At 32.3% G+C, this 21,347-nt stretch overlaps 1 protein-coding gene across 5 annotated transcripts; it reads left to right on the forward strand.

The window, feature by feature from the left end:
• The first annotated feature begins 1,620 nt into the window (after positions 1-1,620).
• LOC105327398 (armadillo repeat-containing protein 3) lies at positions 1,621-14,121 on the forward strand. 5 transcript variants are annotated; one of them, XM_034447917.2, is made up of 24 exons: positions 1,621-1,759; positions 2,759-2,813; positions 3,298-3,415; positions 3,703-3,828; positions 3,964-4,035; positions 4,249-4,424; positions 4,766-4,892; positions 5,011-5,150; positions 5,474-5,624; positions 6,012-6,125; positions 6,288-6,440; positions 6,573-6,681; positions 6,876-7,052; positions 7,363-7,435; positions 7,551-7,687; positions 7,902-8,026; positions 8,278-8,416; positions 8,610-8,714; positions 9,213-9,224; positions 10,933-10,971; positions 12,378-12,584; positions 12,958-13,120; positions 13,385-13,480; positions 13,781-14,121. In XM_034447917.2, the coding sequence occupies exons 2-24, from the start codon at positions 2,766-2,768 to the stop codon at positions 13,889-13,891; spliced, it is 2,718 nt and encodes a 905-aa protein (XP_034303808.2). In that variant the 5' UTR covers positions 1,621-1,759; positions 2,759-2,765; the 3' UTR covers positions 13,892-14,121. The 5 variants fall into 5 exon arrangements, with proteins under 5 accessions (XP_034303808.2, XP_034303809.2, XP_034303810.2 ...); XM_034447918.2 differs by having other exon boundaries at positions 5,474-5,615; XM_034447919.2 differs by lacking the exon at positions 9,213-9,224.
• The last annotated feature ends 7,226 nt before the right edge of the window (positions 14,122-21,347 follow it).

Here is a 21,347-nt window from a genome sequence, read left to right on the forward strand (position 1 = left end):
GAGAATTCATGTGCATATACCGGTACCTGATTCTATCATCATAAGGCATTCGTGATATATGTTGCATTCTCGCTTCAGACAGTCTACTGGCATTAAGCTGAACTGTCCATCATGCAGCTCCACTGTTCATGTCCAGTAGCTTTATGGCAAAATACTTTATTCTTTATTTCTGTAAATATAAAGAATTTCTATCTTTCTGTCAATCTCTCAACTATATAAATAAAATCTTATAATAAAATGGTAACAAATAATTCTCACTTAAAGTATTTCACTTTTCATGAATGATGAAACTTAATTCTTATATCTTGAAAGTATCAGTTTTTTAGCATAGCTTAAAATAATGAACTTAATATATCCAGTGTTGCTGTGTGCATTTTGAAGTCAATTAACAGTCATGATTTTACATCCAATTTTTTTCTTTCTGACTGAGAGCTACAGACCTTTAGCTATAATTAATAACGAGATATCCACCTCAAGTTTTGAGAGATAACCCCCTATGAAAATTCATAGGTTGAGAAATAGAAACAAAATATATCAAGTTTTACACACGCGGTGTTACAAAAATTTGGTTTTCGTCACATTTGAATTTCTTTTTGCCAATTTTGAAAAAAAATTGCCAGTGGCAAAAATGTCAAAGTTTGCAAGCTGACTATAATAATAACTTGGAGAGACTGGGATAATAACTGATGTCACTCTTTCTAATGCATGAGTTTTGGAAATCTCATCTTATCAATAAAGGGATAATTCAAGACATGCAGTATCAGGGACGTATATACGTCCCTGGTAGTATGCATTGTATATAACATGAAGATATCAAGTCCTTATTCCATCTCAATTAAACGATTCAAGAAAGTGAGATGTATTGAGCGAGGGCTTACATTATCACTTCTAAGTCCAGTCTTCTGAGAAAATGTCTTTATATACCTAAAATATCTTGATCTATGATCTTATTAATGTGGCATAAATGTAGCTTAATATTCAATTTCTAAAAGAAACAGATAAAGAATGTGGGATCCTTAGCTCCAATTAGTTAGAGATCACAAATGTGCATGCAGTTCATTTGTGTGGATATAAAATTCATGTGGTCAATCATACATTTCCAGCTATTTCAATCAGGGACCCTGATCTATCAGATTAACAGCCATTAATAATACCATATGCATTCATATTACAACACTTGTACATGGTCCTCATACAATGTCTAGATTCTTAGCTATAAACACAATTCCCCATAACTGCCTTATCATGCATGGTTAACAGAGTTGTCTTTCCTGCTATTTTATCATGCAAAACATTTCATGGATTTTGAAAGTATTAATAATCAAGATGAAAACATATTATGAATGCTGCAAAGGTAAACTCTTGTAATATCACGCTGCAGCGTTTTAACACCGATTACCCTCAGCTTAAAATCTTTCTTTTTTTTAAAGTCCCTTGCGGAGCACGCACCTGCTATCATATCTATCAATTAAACATCAACCAAAAATATATAGAAATTGATGAGATGTATTACAATAACGACCACTCATGTACATAGACAAAACTGTAGACACATCTAAGCCTAGATGCTAGAGTATAGTCTATATCAAACATTTTTTTCTCAGTCCTCGCTTTCCCGCTACAAGTCACAAGTCAGTATGAAAAGTACACATAAATCGGTGACGTCATTTAGCAACAACACAAAAGCACAATGGTGGACATGTAAATTGAAGCACAGCAAGGATTAGTATACAACAACTGTTTTAGCTCCAAAACAAAGGTGCAGTAGTATTGATTAAGTTAATTTTTACTATTTTCTAAAGTTATATAAACAAATCTCTTCTAAAAGAATTCAAAATCGTCGAAAACGAGCACTAAGTTGATAAGTAAACGGTTTAACGCGGTACATAGAATTACCGAAATACCCGGGATTTACCGAAATACCCGGTGAAAACACCAAAATACCCGGTGAAAACACCAAAATGCCCATTATTACGCCAAAAAGAGTGTATGTTTAGTATTTTATATAGATAGTTATTGTATATAAAGTTAATTTTTTGGATAAATCAGCCGATTTTCGTGGTTATTGATTAAAATGCAATTCTTCCAAGAAAGACAAGTCTTTCATTAAATTTTCATATTATCATGTCAAATTATTATATGATATTAAAAAATAAAAGCTAATAAACTGTTATTTTTAATTCTTAGTTATTTTATTCTGGGAATAAAATTACACCCCTCTATTTGATTGAAAAGCAATTCATGCAAGAGTTATCGTTCTTAACCATGTTAACCCAATGTCTACACATGTTTAAAAATTGCTATTTATGTCAAATTACTTACATTATCAAACTGAAAATTGGGGAAATACATATAAACACTTAGATTCAAACTATGATGTTAAATATTTGTGCTCAAATGAGGCATTTTGGTGTTTTTGAAGGGTATTTCGGTGTTTTCATCGGGCATTTCGGTAAATCACGGGTATTTCGGTAAATCTAGTTACCCGGTTTAACGTGTTCGTTCACAACTGCAAAGATAAAATGTTGAACAAAAATATGTACTGCTTTTTTTAGAAATGAAGATATTTATCAGAATTAACATCTTATTTGTTCACGTATCAATCAAAAGTACATTATTCTGTTTTCTAACTTTAATTTTAACATTAAATAATATCTTAGGAGCAACTTTTATCAAACTAAAGAAAGCTGTTTTGCTCTTCTTATAACCATGAGCACGCTACATATGTTTAATCGCAATCTTAATTTTCACACTGCAGATCCACAATGGGCAAGAAGGTTAAAGAAGACAAGAAACCACCACCGGATGATGTGGTAACTATCGATCTATAAATTATTTATCTCCATATAAGAAACTGTACATAAATGCAGAGAAAAATGTTTTGGGGATTTGTGTAACAGGATGAGCAATTTGGATAAGATTTTTTATCTCTACAGTCAACTCCATGTTCATATCTTTATATTCAAACATCCTTAATTATATGAATTTAGAAGTGGATTTTTTTTTATCTTTACTCTAGCTCTTACTCTTGGTTTACTTAAACATGATTCTTTATCTAATTATATTTTCCTTCTTCTTCATATCTTATCTGCATTAACACCCTTTGGCAGATCTCTTTTTTTTTGGGGGGGGGGGGGGGGGGATTTCCACTTTTCATGGGGTGTCGATCCATCTGTTGGCTAACTTTCATTCAAATACTTTTGTTACCTTCGTTGACCCCAACACGGTTTACAATTCTAAAATGTTTTGTTTCTTTGATTTTTAACTTTTCTTGGATTCCTTTTTGTTTTATTTTAGTTTGACACCTTGGCAGTGGAGAGCAGACAGGCAGGGACTGTGGTGTTGATGCTAAGTAGTCCTGAAGAAGATGTACAGTCTAAAGCCTGCGAAGCCATTTACAAGTTTGTTGACAAATGTATGTAAATGTATGTCCATTAGATAAAAAATGCTAGATATAGTTTTCATTCATATGTGGTTTTAAGAATGTTTTGAAATGCTAAAAGTATATATGTTCATATGTATATAGCAAGAATATATAAACACAAATAGACTTATCAAGTATAAACTTGTAAAAAAAATTCAGTTTATGAATATACATTAACATTCAATACTGTTTTGCAATATGGTATAAGTAAAATTGTTTTCTTAGCTTTATTATTATGTAACATGATATACATGTATATCTATATTCAATTATTGCAGGTGATGAAAACAAGAAACAGTTGCTAGACTTGGGAGCAGGAGAGGCCTTGCTAAAGTTAATGCAGAGCGAAGACCGCATAGTGCGGAGAAATGCCTGCATGGCAATGGGAGTCATGACAGCTCATCGTGGGTGTTTATATAAAGAACTATCTACATGTTTAAATATCTTATTTTTTATTTTTTTCCTTCTTGAGCTTATTGATAATGCAAACTTAAAATGTGGTTTCAATTTTCTCTACATTGGAATAATATTTTTTTCAGCTGAAGTAAGAAAATTCCTGAGAAAAAGAGAAGAATCTGTTCCTGCATTTATTCAGCTATTAGCACCTGAAGGTTAGTAATGCTAATAACCAGGATTTCCAAGATTTCAAGCCACAGAAAAACAAGCTAAAATAGCATTAATATCCTTAGAGATGCATGTATAAGCTAGGTTTAAATGCACAATGAAAACAAGTTATAGCTTGGAAACTGTGGAAACCGTGATGAACATAAAAAGCTTTCATATCTAACTTTTGTTTTAATCACAATATTGTGTTTGAATTCCAGAAGACACAGTTGTACATGAGTTTTCTGCCCTGGGTCTGTCCAACATGGCCACGGAATTCAGCAGCAAGGCATCAATATTTGAGAGTGGGGGAGTGGATGCCTTGGTTAAATGTCTCAGCTCCAGCGATCCAGATGTCCAGAAGAACAGTGTTGAAGCCCTTGCTCAATTGTTATTGGTAAGGTTACATTGTTTTCAGTTTCATTTTTAAGTTCAATAGATTTATAATTTGCAGATATGTTGACTGTATACACATAACATGAATTTTTAGCAGTGTTGTAGATTGAATACTTGTAATTATAATTGATAGCAGTGTGAATTTTTTAATCAGTAAAAAATGTGTTTGTTTTTGAAAGTTGATAGAAGTGTGATTTTGATACCTTTCACACAGGCATATTTCATAAAGCTTGGTAGATTAAATGAATGCCTAATATACGATATAAGAAAGGAAAAATGTTATGCAAATTGTTGAATTTACTGACCATGTATCGTATTGATTTGACTCTCTTATTTTTTTAGGATTACCAGTCTAGAGCTGCCATCCGTGATGCAGATGGACTGAATCCTTTGCTGGAGATGCTTAAGTCAGAATTTGCCATCATACAGAAGTTGTCACTGTTGGCCTTGGACAGAGCCTCACAGGACTGTAAGATTCAAGTCTTACTTCTACAGCAGACACTCATCATTCTAAGATTAAACAAGAAATAGTGATAAAACTTTGTCTACTAACAATAGTGTTTTAAGATTGATTATTTATTTTACAGCTGAGAATAGATCTGCCCTTCGAGAGCTGGAGGCCATGTCAAAGCTGATTGACTTTGTGGCTCATCCTGAATGGAATGACCTTCATGTCATGGCAGTAATGGTTCTCTCTAATCTCCTGGAAGACATAGAGAGCCTCGAGGTAATCTTGTCTTAAGTTAGAATAAAACGGATGATATTTGGTACAGCTTAGTGTTTAAATCAGTAAATGTATGGGTATTCACAGATTTATCAGAATAATGTCCTTTAAAACTTTTTATCTTGTACTCCATGAGTCCTAGAAGAAAAATGATAAAAAAAAAAAAAAAGATAAACAAAGATTTGAGATATCAAGGTAAAATACTGAAAGATTAAGTGGAAGGGACTTCTAGATAACTGCAAAATATCGGTGGTTTTTGAGGTGTCTGTGGTCGAGGTTTCCAAAGTTCAACTGTAATTCATGTGTTTTAAAAATATGTTATTCAGCTTATTAAAGAGACAGGGGGACTAAAGCGTCTTGTGGCCCTGATCACAGACCAGGTCCCCCCAGAGGAGGAACCAAAAGCTGGGACAGGCAAGGGGGAGAAGAAGGCAGGGTCTCGGGCTGCCAAGAAGAGTGCAAAGGGAAGTAAGTCAGGTGATTGTTGTTTGCATGTTTTTAAACACAAATAACAAATTCAGGTAAGTTTCTGTACGAAACTTATTTTAAAAAATAACTTGGAATCTCACTTAACTTGCATGCATTGATTTTATTTGATATTGTTGCTGCATGTGTGCCTGTTCACATTTTATAATTTTTTTCATGAATGATTTTTGATATCATGAATGTTTGCATGATATCATAAGTAACATATGCTCTTACAAATTCCTTTTTAAATTTAATCCTCCGGAATTAATCCATAAGTTTGAAATTATAAAGAAAATGGCTATAAATATTAAAGAATTAAAGAGATCTGCTTTAATTAACATAAACGATACACATATGCCTGCCCAGTTCAATTTTGTTTTCAAATATATTCCTCAGGTAAGAAGGATGAGTCTGAGAAAGAAGAGCCACCCCCGGGAGAGGCCATCATCCCCACCCTCCCCGACGTCAAAATGTGTGCTGCAAAAGCCATCGCCAGATCAGCTAAAAGTGGTACATATTTTTTTCTTTTTCTTTTAAAGTAAAGGGTAAAACTGCATTGTTAAATTTGGTTTTAAATTCTTAGTTATTTGTGGACAAACATGCACTGATTTATTAAAGAGTGATTTCAAGATGAAAGTGAATTCTAGCTGTAGCAAAAATAATTTTTTGTAGCTGAAAACAGAAAGATTCTGCACGAACAGGAAGCAGAGAAGATGTTGATCCACCTCCTGAGTCACGAGTCCAACGATGTACAGACCGCAGCAGCCCAAGCCCTAGGGGTCATGTCGGAGAACCTACTCAGTAAAGACTCCATCAGGGAGTGGGGTAAGTCAAGGGGCAGAGGGGTCCCATGTGATTTGTAAAACGCTGAGTTGTTGTTTGATTTTTATGAAAATTGTTGATTTTAGAAGCACAACCAGATACAATTTACAATTATTCACTTTTAAATTTTAACAGAAGGCCTACAGCCCCTGATTAAGCTGTGCAACTCTGATAATGGAGATGTGAAGGAAGCAGCAACACTAGCACTGGCCAACCTCACCGCTGGGAACTCCACTAACTGCCAGTAAGTTTTTGCTGTAATTTAAAAAAATGATGTTTGCATATTTACTATTTATTGTAAGACAAATACATAGACTAAAAAGGGTAAAATTTAAGATTATTGTTCTGAGAAAGGTGTAATCCCGGTACATGTGTTTGCTGTAATTTTTAATTACTCAGTAAGAACCTGTTGACAATTTTCATGCTTGATCCTTGCAGAGAGGTGAGCAATCTGAATGGAGTTGAAACCTTAATCCACCTGTTGGCGGATTCTCGGGATGAAGCTGTGGCCAACACTTGTTGTGTACTGACCAACATGGCCACAGAGGAAGGGCTGCGCTCAGAGGCCCAGGGTAAAGGAGTGGTCACAGCCCTTCTGGAGCCCCTGAAATCACAGTAAGTGGTACTAATGTATGTCTGAAAGTTTTCATCTATTTGGCCCTCAATGTCAAATAGTGAATTAGACATGGAAGCAATTGAACACACAAGTTATATCTCTTTGAATAAATGTACAACTTAAAGAAGAAATTTAAATGGGGGAATTTCAGAGGCCAAAAAGAACCTTGTTTGTATTTCGTATAAAATTCTATTTATAAGTTTCTTTTGATGGTCTGTGAATACTGATACATGTTCCTTTTAAAAGTGTATACCGGTAAATACAATGTAGTAAATTCCACTTTTTATGTTTTTCTTCTTAAACCCACAGAAATACAAGAGTACAAGCCAAGTCATCTCTTGCAGTTGCTGCTTTTGTTTGTGATGCAGATTCTAGATCAGACGTATGTGTTTCTATAGCTATCACATTTACAGATACTTAAAGCTATGCAGTACAGAAGTTTTCAAAATTTTGATTCAATATTTCTGTTTTTTTATCAGTTTATGATTGCTTTATAGTTCCGAAATGCAGGAGGCATAGAGAATTTGGTGATGCTGTTGCATTCAGGGAATGATGAGGTCAGACGTAATGCAGCATGGGCATTGGCTGTTTGTGCTGTAGATGAACCAACTGCTATTGAGATCTGCAAACTAGGGTAGGCATTTAAAACAAATCCAGTGAATGAAATTTTTAGCATTGCACAGTTTTTGAAGAATAAATTGTGTTATAATGATGTTCAATTTTAGCTATTTCACCACCTTCTCTATTATGGAACCAGAATTGAAACATTACTAATACTTTTCTTTTTGTATATTCATATGGTTTAGAATATATAATATTTTGCATTGATAATAACTGTTCTTTAACAGAGGAATGGATCTCCTGCAAGAAATTCAGGTGTCTGGAACCAGAAAGAATCCCTTTGCCGAGGTTGCTTTGGAGAGATTGTTGGATGCTAACTTGTCAGCAAAATATTCCTTGACTGGACAACTAAGTACGTATCATTTCATCATTGAATGATATTTTTGATATGCTTAAGCTTAAAGTGTGACTTTAATGCGATATGAAATTTTTTTTTCTTTGCTTAATTCACACTTACGAAAGTTTGCCAAAGTGCAAATAAGGTTTCTTGCTGTTAGAGCAGGAGTTACAAATTAAATCCTAAAAATTACCAAAATAACTACTGGTACATTATTTCTTTATGTTTTCACAATGTAAAACTTAACTTCCAAATGTATTTTGCAGGCTCCACCAACCTGATAGAAGATGGCTTTTATGATGCAGGACAAATCCGCCCCAACACCAAATTTATGTCAATCGAAGATTACTGCAAGCAAGAACTTAATGACAAAAGACCCATTCTCTTCATTGTTGCCAAGGCAGAGTATGTGACCTCATAGCCAATTTTGATTAAATGGGTTTCAAATCTCAATGTATCTTTGTTGGGAAAGCTCATCTCATTCATTTAAATTGAAGCTTATTTTCACAGCTTCTTGTTATTGAATTTTATGTACCAGTTAAGATTTATATAAATAATCTGATCTATGACATGTACGAAATGTTCATCTATTTTACAGTCCTGTGGCCACCCAGTCTGCTTCTAACCCTGAGCTCGAGACCAAAGATAACTCCAAAACAAATGTGTCTGGGAAATCCTCTCGGACCGGCCGGGAAGGAAAAGGGTATGTCCATCTCCTATCTCAATATGTTCATAATGTTGAGAACATTTCACTTTTTTTTTTTAAATTTAATTGACTTTAAATCACAGACACTTTTAAGTTTATAGGGAAGTTAAAATGTTTTGGTTGCTAGGTTTTAGTTCACTTATGAATTGAATCATGGAATATGTCACTCTAACAGTAATTTTAAAAATGACTTATTAATGCACATCATTACCTTCAGTACACTGGGTAGTATAATTGACATCACATATCCTAACCTTTTCACAGCAACGTCACAATTCCTCCTCACAATTTTTTAATTTGTTCATTTATTTTTTTTTCTCCCTTTATTCTTTTTATTTTCTAACAATATTTTGTTATTAAAGTACGTCAATCTCCCAATAAGTTTTTACAATCCCATAGAATTGACTTGATCCTAGTTCTCATGAACACTTATGATTTAATACTGATCTGCACGATGTTCACATTGAAACCTTCCTGTGTTTTTTACCTCTTTAGTCCTACGTCACCGTAAGTACTGAGGAGTTCCTTTGTCTTGGGACGGAAGTTTTTTTGTTAATCTTCACAAAGAGTTTGATAGAAGTTTTATGCATGATTTATTTACGTGACAAATATTAAAGTGTTTTTGTTAGAGAGAGTTTAGCATGAAAAATTAATTGGATGTTTGATTTTTTTCTTTAGGATTTTTTACTTTTATTTACATGGCAAAAAAAAATTAGTTTCTGTAGAAGATTCTCTGTGAAAAACGATGTTCAACGTACTTTAGACATAACTTACAGAACTGAAAAGTTTGTCTATTAGGGGAAAAAACTTATAAAAATTGTCTTTTAATCTAAACAAATAACACTCACTATAAAACATGCATGTAAAGTCTACTCTTTATTGTGAGTCTTTGGATTAATTGTGTTGTTTATTTATCATGGGCTGGCTGTCAACTCTTTGTTGATATCTCTGAGGACAAAACAAAATTCACCTACAACACAAAAATTAATCTTCTTTGTGTGGATATCTTCTTCTTGTTCACTGGTTTGCATGTAATCTGCACTAAAACACCAAATTTTTTTTATATATTATATATACCACATGTATTACATACATGGATATCTATGTTAGAAGGATTCTTGATATTCTCTTACAAATCTCCTTCACACTATATTACAGAGCTGCTTTTCAGTCTGATTATCATTTATATATATACATGTATTTTGAAATTTGTTGTGAGTGGATATCTATTGGTAGAGGTTATAATGTGTGGGATATCTTTAGATATCATGTGATATCTGGCATTTAATTAAATGTCCATGATCTTATATTCTGTGATTAACCATGGTGTTGCTATCAAATTAATTATTCCTAAAAAGAATTTATATACATGTACAAAACATTTCATGTATACCGGTATGTATTTAAATTTCACCTGCGGAATTAAGCACATCAAAGAAATGTGTTTTGATTAAGTTGCCATGATTTATTTTGATATGTAATTATTGTGCCCTAGTTTTACTATTAGATTATCATTTCTCTCCAGAATTATTCAAATTTTTGTAAGTGTAGATAGTTTGAACTCTGATATTACAAACATTATGATATCCTGAATACCACAGATATTTTGAAGTGAGTTTGAGGTCCTGGGGCAACAACTGTGTAATCATATTGCAAATCATTAGATATCTTAAAGTTTTTTTCAGGTTCCACTGAGTTCAAGATAATGAGGTTTAGATACATGTATAATGTTGTGAGAAATATTGCAAGCTGCCAAAAGTTCACTGTAATTTTGCTAATTTCACAGATAATCACCCACCCCCACCCCCAGAAGAAAAAAAAGAGATAGACATATAAAGTGTATTTGAAAATTATATTTTTTTCAAGAATGAAACAACATAGCATTATGAAAAAAAACAGACAAATGTTTAGAGATGTGTACATTTTTGCGTGATGCATGAATTCATCAAATACTGTATTTAAAGTATATCACAACAATTATTTAAATTATTCCTATTTCATAGCTAGACATTTTCATTTTTGTTTTTTGGCTCTCTTTGTAAACTGTTGTGTTATCAAATCTCTGCTTTATCTTTAATATTATTTTTTTCTCTTGCTGTAATTAGTGAAAGATCTCTTAGATGTTAGACAAAGTTGTTGTTTAATTGCGATTTTAGTTTTTTGACATGCATATTTGTACACAGTAGTTGAATGTGCGAGACCTATTTGTTTCTAGGGGTCGCAGACGTGCCTCCATGATTCCTGATGACGATAGGTCAGTTATCCAGACACAATTACGTGTCACCATGGTAACTGGGTGTAGTCATGGCTTGTTAGAAGCTTAGATTGTCTTTTTTATCTCCTTATGGGTTGCATTTATGGTTATATATGAACAGAAAAGCATGTTGATTTTCTGGCAACTTAATAGCAGCTTGATTAAATTTATTTTTATTTTTATTTAGTTAGTTTATATATAAGTATTTGCAGTTTTGGTTGATATGCTAAAAAAAAAAACCCAGTGTATTAAAGTATATATGTTGATGTAATTTTATCATAGCCCTGGTCAACATGCTTAATAGGTCTGAAATACAGTGAGACCCTAAATAGTGACAGAAAGCTGTTGATAATGCATACTCAGGTATTACATGTAGAAATTTCTGTTGTGTTTATATGTATCGAGTATGCATAAAAAAAAATATCTCTGGTACCTTAAAGTAAAAACTCTTTCTATGATTTTCAACAATTCTGTTTGATACTGCAAATCTCTCAAGTTCTTTCTGTAAAATTTGTAATGGAGCGTTCATTCATTTAAGGTTTCACTGTATATTTCTGTCATTGCATGGAGTTGGGTCACCATAAGCAGTAACCAACTTCTATACATGACTCCTTAACACTATAATTATAAGTCTCGGGAATTCGTTTGCACATTTTCCCCTAGAATAATGCTTAATAAAGTTTTTATGTTCAATACTTCCATGAAATATTAGATTCACATGTACTTTGTATGTGCATTTTAATTAATAGAATGCTAGATTTGATAACTTGACTTGTCTGGCAAGATGATAAAAGTCCCCCCTGATATTATTATACCTGTATATTTCCCATGCAACAAGAACATGTATCTATTAATAAAAAGATAGAATTTAATGATGCCTTAATTAGATTATATATATAATTCAACCTTTTAAAAAAGGACAATTTTGTTCATATCCTGATTATATTTCATATTTATTTATTTTTTATTATCATTTTATTTGTATTTTTATGTTTATGAAATAGGATATTTAAAAAAATACCCTATCTTCGTTGAAAGCATTACTTTATAAATGTACTTGACTGTATGAGTAAATGTAGTCGCTGTTTTATATTAAGTTGCACATTTAATTAGTATGTTTTGTATGCTATAAAGATTTTGCTATCAGTGAAAAGTTAAGTATATTTTCTGAGTGAATAATTATAATAATTTTAGATCTCAGATAACTCAATATTTTGCATGAAGATAAATTTGCTAAGAGCATGTTAGCATGATGTGCATGTAGATTGGTTTGTTTTGTTTCAGAGAAACTCACTGGAATGCAAGTAGAAAAAAGAAATGACTAAACTTCTAAATATTTCAGATCAGATATGACTTAAAAAATGATTATATGTCATTAAGATTGTTTTTTTTGGTCCATATTGTAGAAAATCTAAACAGAAAGAGAAAGAAGAGAAACAGAAAGAAGAAGAGTTACAGGCTCAGCTCCAAAAGGAGGCTGAAGCTCTGGCCAACTCGGAGAACCAGCCCTTCAATCCCCCGACCGACTCCAATCTAGTGAAGTACATAGAGGAAGTGACTGAGAGGATCTTACCGCTAGCTACAGCCACCGAACAAGTCAAAGCCCTGGCTCAGTAAGTTATGAATTAGGGTAACAGGCACCTTATTATATCAAGTTGAAGTTTTTCGGTTAGAAAGTCAGAGTAAGTTTAACTTCCAAGAGGTAAACTTAACAAGTCAAAGCTCTGTCTTAATAAGTCAAAATCGGTGAAACTTTAAAAAAAGATTTTTCAACATGTACAGCTGATGAGTCAAAGCCTGATTACAGTAAGTGAGGCACAAGAAGTAAAAAAATCCAAACGTTCTAAAAAAAGTCACTAGACAAGTCGGCTCACTGTGTAAAACATAACTGTTGGGGAGAAAAGTTATATATATGGCTGCTCATTTGCTTAATTGTTTTTTTTAATACATAAAGTATTATGGCTTGTTCTTGTATTTGTGTTTTAGATTTGTAGCTGACAAGATGGGAGGCTGCATTGAGAAAGGACAACTGCCAAACTTTAGCTGGGAACTTCCTCTTAGTCAAGTTAAATTTGAATTGAAATCGAATGTGGTTCCCATTGGTAAAATCAAGGCTGGAATTCACATACACAGAGCTTTGCTATTCAAGGTATGAAATTGTAGTTGTGTACAAATGTTAAAATTTAACTTCTGTAAAAAGTCATTTTATGTGCTGCATAAATTCACCTGAATCTTTACTCTATGAACTAAAATATTTATACCAGTATTTAAAATGCCAAATTTCACACAAAATAATGCATTAGTTTACACTACTGTAGCAGTGACATTTTTATTTATTTTGTAAACAGAATGTTATATGAACAAGAATTGAAGATTCTATTATCATTCCTTATTGGTGTATTTTGAATCGCAGGCTCTTGCGGACAGAATTGCGCTACCATGTACTCTGACTAGAGGAGAATACAACCGAGCATGGAATGAGGTCATGTTACCTGAGACACCTGAACAGGTAAGAGACTTGACAATTTTTTTTTCATTCGAATATAATTCTGATGAAGTAGCACAGCAATTTGCAAAAATCATCAATATTCACACGGGATTTATTTTTGTTAATGTTATTTTGGCTCTAATTTCATGAGTTCATCAACCACAAATAGTGAATTGTATTGGCACTGTTTCACTTATTTCCTATGAACCTAGTAAACTAATTGGAGTATTTTTAAAAATTCTAAATGATTTGACAGTAGGTATTTTACAATAATACTCTATTTCTTCTATTACAAATAATTCAATAACTTTTTCTCCCTAGCCCGGAGCCCAGAAATTCCCACCCCGATGCTTCATAGTCGATTTGATCCACCAACCAGGACGTCTTATGAGATCCGATTCACCAGAGGCTGTCACATACAAAAAGCTGTGATTTAAGGGACCAAAAGATCCAAGATAGAACAAGAAACATTCTGTGATAAATCTCCATCATATATACATGACAGACAGACAAACAAACCTTCAGTGTATACACACTTTTTGATTTCCTGTCTGAGATATATTTATATCTTTTTTTTAAAAATTCAAATCTATTGACTATTTTTTATTTTTGCGAATTATCATTGTGTACTTTATTTATGAATTAAAATTGTTATTATATCAGTTTTAGAATTTTGCCTCAATATTTTCGGTGACCATTGTTGCTTATGGGTCCATAGTCGAAAGAAGTTATATGGGTCCCATTTAAAAAAAATATATGAGTTGGGTTAGAGTATTTTCATATTCATTGATTTCTGATAATGAAATGACAGAAATAACTGTATCATATTTTTGATTCAACAGGACGCCTCCTCAATGATACAGAGTTTATAATCCATTGTTTATTGGCAGTGACGCATCATAATCTGTGCATCATCGACAGTTATATTGAGATAAGCAGACGTTACTGGTGTTGTCAATTATTTGCGCTCAGCAACATACGCGAAGCTCAAATATCGCTTCGTCATAGTTCCCAAACAAATACATTAACAAATCAACTGTACTTTTAATTGAACTTTGGTGTAATTAATTACATCAATTAAGATTATAAAATATGATCAATGAAAAAGAAAAATAACCTACCGACCCACATAGAATGAAATTTGATACATATTAATCACGATATTTGGAAACTTTAATTCTGTAAGTTTTAAATCAACTCGATATAGATTCCATTCAGGAAAAATTAACAAAGAACATGAATGAATAGTGCATGTAAAGGGCCAAAGGTAGAAAGTAAACGCTGCTCAGCCTTTTTAAAGAATGCTGTCTGTGCTTATTACTATAAAGCGTTTAGTCAATATATATATATGAATTTGGATACATATACCACACTCTTCAAATATTGTTATTTTTAAAATAGCTTTATGACTATATAATGGTTCTTCATTCCATATCTTTGGTCAAAAAATATTTGTTAAATATATAATTAAATATACCGTGACAAGTTTTTCTTTTTAAAAAAACTTTGAGGGAAGACTCACTTTCTGTGTACCTTCGAAAATAAATAGTTTTGTCTGTCTGCAACTTAGCTATAGTGTTTGGAAAAAAATCGAGATTTTTTTTTTTTTTAGTTTTTAACCCAAATTATCCATATTTTTGATAAACGTACTTCTATTCTTTCTCCCACATTCGGAAAAAAATGTAAGAGCACGAAACAACGAAGAAAGCATTTCATTATTAGACTAAAATCAACAATATAAAGCAATTCTAATTCGAAAAAAAAATCAAATAGCACATATTTTTCATCTTATCCTTTCATGTTATTTATTTTCTCTCATATAACATGTATTTCTGAGGTTGTTCTCGGTTGTCTTTCTTCCATCATGGATCCATAGTTGAAATATGAGGAACGAAGCGTTAATCAACCGTTGGCATCCATGGATCCTACCCATCGACTTCAAAGTAAATTTTTGTACGACATATTGAACGACTCTTGATGGTAGTTAAGTGTGGGTACTTATGGATCATATAACTGTTAGTGGTAAAACAAAAAAAAATTCTATTGTCCTTTTGTTTCTATCATCCTGTTTCTACTTTACGACGGTAACAGCTGGGACAAGGGGATGAACATGACACTCAGATCCAATGTGTGATCAGATAATCATCGTGCTGTTTCTTTTGTCGTTATGTACCGAACGTTATTTGTTCTAGAGAAATATTTTTAAAATCGAATCTTAATGTGTAAACATCTTGCCAAAAATGTCCCAAATTTTTACTACCGTGATACTCTTATCCGCGGTCGTTGCTTTCATTTGAAAGAATATCAAATTTTCCTCATTTTTCAAATCAGTTGGACAATTGATATGACACAAGTTAAACTTGAGTTGCAATTACTGGTGGAAAATGTCCTACTACTCCAAGCATTTCTTATTTTTAGTAATGTCTTTCGTTCATTGAGGCACTTTACTTATCTTAAACAGTTTCGATTGCAGTTGTTAAGCAGAACTGTTTTTCGATTTACAAACATTTAGCTTTTAAGGTATTTTTTTCATATTCCAAAATTAAGACAACCTCCATATTAAAACTGACATGTGAAGATATACTTGTGTACATGTAAGTATGTTCAGGGGTTGGCGTAGATAATTCATAAAATAAGTCCGACAAAATACATGTAATTGTAATATCAGTTATGAAGAAAAACTGAACAAATAATCACATGTCGAGGCAATCGTCGATTTTCTTGTCAAATGCAATAGGACGGTAATTAGAGATGATTTGTAATCATGGAATGCAATTAGACATTTTTAAATATAAATCAACAAAGTCAACATTCAGCCAGTATGTACACAGTGAGGGAGAAAGAACGCAGGGCGAGGATTGACTGATTGTGCTTATTTTCGATTTTTCGATTCCAAACTCCAAGTTCTTAATTAACTCATTAGAACATTCACAGACGGAACGATAACGAACTCGAGTGGAGATTGTCAATATTGTAGTAAAACAAAAGATCTGTCTCTTTTTGATTTATGCCGGTCAAATTTGTTGGAAGAAATTACAATTGTGAAATTTTCTGTTTTTATTGTTTTACACCTCGTCAAGCATGTTCAATTCAAATTTGGGCATACATTTACTTTTAAAGTACGTTCAGCAAAAGTCGATCGTATTTAGTTTATGTTGTTAATTATTTCGTGTTGAGATGATTGCATAACGCTTGCTCGGTGATAGTTTATAATGTGCTCTCTCTCTCTCTCTCTCTCTCTCTCTCTCTCTCTCTCTCTCTCTCTCAATTTTGGTTGTGTGATAACATTGAGGAACCATACTCATTGGAAACTCTTCCTTTAAAAATTACGTCATGAGAAACCACAAAGTGTATCGAGTTTTTTTTTTAATTGTTATTACTTCAACCAACCCCACTAATAAAATAATGATTAATACAGTCATCATGAAACACTACCAAAGACCCGTCAAGGAATAAAGTTAAGTAAATATTCTGACACATATGCCATGGCAGGTAATTATTATTTGTAAATGTTGTATTTCACACCCACACAAACGCACTGTGCAGCACAGGGAAACAAAGTAATATTCAGCATATCTAGTGAAATGAAAGATTTGAATATTAATGTTAAAACTCGATCAAATTTTTTTTATACCTATGTAAAAAGTGTGCTTAGCTACGGTGCTGAAATATGGGAATTCCATAACGGCATCTTTTGTAAGAGGGTTTTGGGTGTCAGAAAAAAAATTACATTCAACAGTGCAGTTTATTATGAAATAGGTAGATTTCCACTAGAAATCTGTAGGAAACAACCAAAAAATTCAATACTGCTTCAAACCAAGAAACAATAAAAACTTTATTTTAAAAACATGCTACGCAGGCATAGCGAAAAATAATGACACACGGACTTCAAATATTAGGAAAGAATTGTGCATCTTAGGCTTGGCCGATATAGATCCTTATCACGGTTCCGTGAAAAAATCTGTTATTTAGATAATATATATGCTAGAATGTGAATGTAAAACAAAAAGTTGTTAACGATATAAGTAATGCGTCAAAATGTATATTGCATAACATGTTGTTGATTACTTTTGTTTACAAGTTTATATAAAGAAACCAATTCATATAAAATATCGTAAATTAATAATACACGCTTACGGTTGTCTTCACATGACTTAAAGATTTAGCAAACTGATTGTCGAAAATGTGACTTTTGCAACTTAATTGAGATTAAAGATGAATTCCATTTTTTACTTATATGACCAGCACTTTGTAGTTTAAGAGAAAAGTATATTGAAAATACTACTCCCGAAAACCAAGTGTCTACAAAGTGATACAGTTACTATCTACTTCAAATACTAAAGTACTGTGTAGTTAAGGGAAATATCTATATTATGCAAACAAGCATCAAACTCTTATGTGAATTATCAAAATTGATTATGTACACTCTGTATGTCGCTAACCTAATGTATTTGATATGTATAAATACAGTATAAATACACATTGTTCACATGTATAACCTATGAGATTTATTTGCCTGTTGGAATAAAGAACTTGAACTTCATACAACCATCACGAAACACTACTAAAGCCCCGTCGAGGAATAAAGTTATGTAAATATTTTGACACAATGCCAGGTAATTATCATTTGTAAATGTTGTATTTATTCACCCACTCGTACAAAATTGACCATATGATCCAATTCTATTGTTGTCACGATAAAATCTCGCCAAACCGTGTATATTATCATTTAAGCGAAGAGATCATTATCGTCAAAAGAAAAAAGATTCTTGCATATTAGCATACTTTTGATCGGTCCTTTTAAAAGTAACTCTACCCCTCCCTCTTTTTGAACACTTTTAATACTAAAAGAACACTAAAATGTATTGATTAAAGAAGATATATCCTGAATGATTGTAAAAGGGGGAGGGTTCATTATGGCGTGGAAAACAGAGTGTTCGAATGGAAAACAAGAAAGAAATTATTGAATGATGAAATCGCAGAATTCATTAAAAAAGGAGTTACAGTTGATAATATATATATAGGTTTGAAATAATATTTGATCAACTTTTATAATAAGGAGTGATTATTTGTGCGGATTTAGATTCTTTATCATCTCATCAGGGTAAAATGATTGTGAACACTAAACACATCAGTGGGATAGATAAAGATATCTGCAATTGTCACAACCCTTTTTTATTCCCAAAGAATCATGCAAGATAGCATTATTTTACTGTTCATATTTCTGGAATATTTTTTGTCCTTTTACTTGCATTAAAGTGCGTGAAAATTACATCATCAATGATAATGTTACATCGATGACAGGATCTCCATATTTGGCCGTCATACAGATAATTTACCAGTATTTATTCTATCTATAGAGCTTGCAGCAGTGAGTAGTTTTCACAGTCAGAATTGGACTGTTTCATATTTAGTTTATGTTGTTAATTATTTCGTGTTGAGATGATTGCATAACGCTGGCTCGGTGATAGTTTATAATGTGCGCGCTCTCTCTCTCTCTCTCTCTCTCTCTCTCTCTCTCTCTCTCTCTCTCTCAATTTTTGGTAATGTGATAACATTGAGGAACCATACTCATTGGAAACTCTTCCTTTAAATATTACGTCATGAGAAACCACAAAGTGTATCGAGTTTTTTTTTTAATTGTTATTACTTCAACCAACCCCACTTATAAAATAATGATTAATACAGTCATCATGAAACACTACCAAAGACCCGTCAAGGAATAAAGTTAAGTAAATATTCTGACACATATGCCATGGCAGGTAATTATTATTTGTAAATGTTGTATTTCACACCCACACAAACGCACTGTGCAGCACAGGGAAACAAAGTAATATTCAGCATATCTAGTGAAATGAAAGATTTGAATATTAATGTTAAAACTCGATCAAATTTTTTTTATACCTATGTAAAAAGTGTGCTTAGCTACGGTGCTGAAATATGGGAATTCCATAACGGTATCTTTTGTAAGAGGGTTTTGGGTGTCAGAAAAAAAATTACATTCAACAGTGCAGTTTATTATGAAATAGGTAGATTTCCATTAGAAATCTGTAGGTAGGAAACAACCAAAAAATTAAATACTGCTTCAAACTAAGAAACAATAAAAACTGTATTTTAAAAACATGCTACGAAGGCATAGCGAAAAATAATGACACACGGACTTCAAATATTAGGAAAGAATTGTGCACCTTAGGCTTGGCCGATATAGATCCTTATCACGGTTCCGTGAAAAAATATGTTATTTAGATAATATATATGCTAGAATGTGAATGTAAAACAAAAAGTTGTTAACGATATAAGTAATGCGTCAAAATGTATATTGCATAACATGTTGTTGATTACTTTTGTTTACAAGTTTATATAAAGAAACCAATTCATATAAAATATCGTAAATTAATAATACACGCTTACGGTTGTCTTCACATGACTTAAAGATTTAGCAAACTGATTGTCGAAAATGTGACTTTTGCAACTTAATTGAGATTAAAGATGAATTCCATTTTTTACTTATATGACCAGCACTTTGTAGTTTAAGAGAAAAGTATATTGAAAATACTACTCCCGAAAACCACGTGTCTACAAAGTGATACAGTTACTATCTACTTCAAATACTAAAGTACTGTGTAGTTAAGGGAAATATCTATATTATGCAAACAAGCATCAAACTCTTATGTGAATTATCAGAATTGATTATGTACACTCTGTATGTCGCTAACCTAATGTATTTGATATGTATAAATACAGTATAAATACACATTGTTCACATGTATAACCTATGAGATTTATTTGCCTGTTGGAATAAAGAACTTGAACTTCATACAACCATCACGAAACACTACTAAAGCCCCGTCGAGGAATAAAGTTATGTAAATATTTTGACACAATGCCAGGTAATTATCATTTGTAAATGTTGTATTTATTCACCCACTCGTACAAAATTGACCATATGATCCAATTCTATTGTTGTCACGATAAAATCTCGCCAAACCGTGTATATTATCATTTAAGCGAAGAGATCATTATCGTCAAAAGAAAAAGATTCTTGCATATTAGCATACTTTTGATCGGTCCTTTTAAAAGTAACTCTACCCCCTCCCTCTTTTTGAACACCTTTAATACTAAAAGAACACTAAAATGTATTGATTAAATAAGATATATCCTGAATGATCGTTAAAGGGGGAGGGTTCATTATGGCGTGGAAAACAGAGTGTTCGAATGGAAAACAAGAAAGAAATTATTGAATGATGAAATCGCAGAATTCATTAAAAAAGGAGTTACAGTTGATAATATATATATAGGTTTGAAATAATATTTGATCAACTTTTATAATTAGGAGTGATTATTTGTGCTAATTTAGATTCTTTATCATCTCATCAGGGTAAAATGATTGTGAACACTGAACACATCAGTGGGATAGATAAAGATATCTGCAATTGTCACAACCCTTTTTTATTCCCAAAGAATCATGCAAGATAGCATTATTTTACTGTTCATATTTCTGGTATATTTTTTGTCCTTTTACTTGCATAAAAGTGCGTGAAAATTACATCATCAATGATAATATTATATCGATGACAGGATCTCCATATTTGGCCGTCAGATAATACAGATAATTTACCAGTATCTATTCTATCTATAGAGCTTGCAGCAGTGAGTAGTTTTCACAGTCAGAATTGGACTGTTTACAGCCTATTATCATGATTATATATCAGCAACAATTTATAGTTGTATTGGAGATAAAGAGCAAAATTAATGTAAATATAATACAAAAACTTAAGACTAAAATCATTCATCAAAATGAAAAAAATGATTATACTTGAACTATAATTAATATACCGGAAAGTCAAAGGGTCACTGTTCGTTTCACAGATTACACTATACAAACAAA

Source organism: Magallana gigas, chromosome 2 (assembly GCF_963853765.1).
Source record: "Magallana gigas chromosome 2, xbMagGiga1.1, whole genome shotgun sequence".
NCBI lineage: Eukaryota > Metazoa > Mollusca > Bivalvia > Ostreida > Ostreidae > Magallana > Magallana gigas.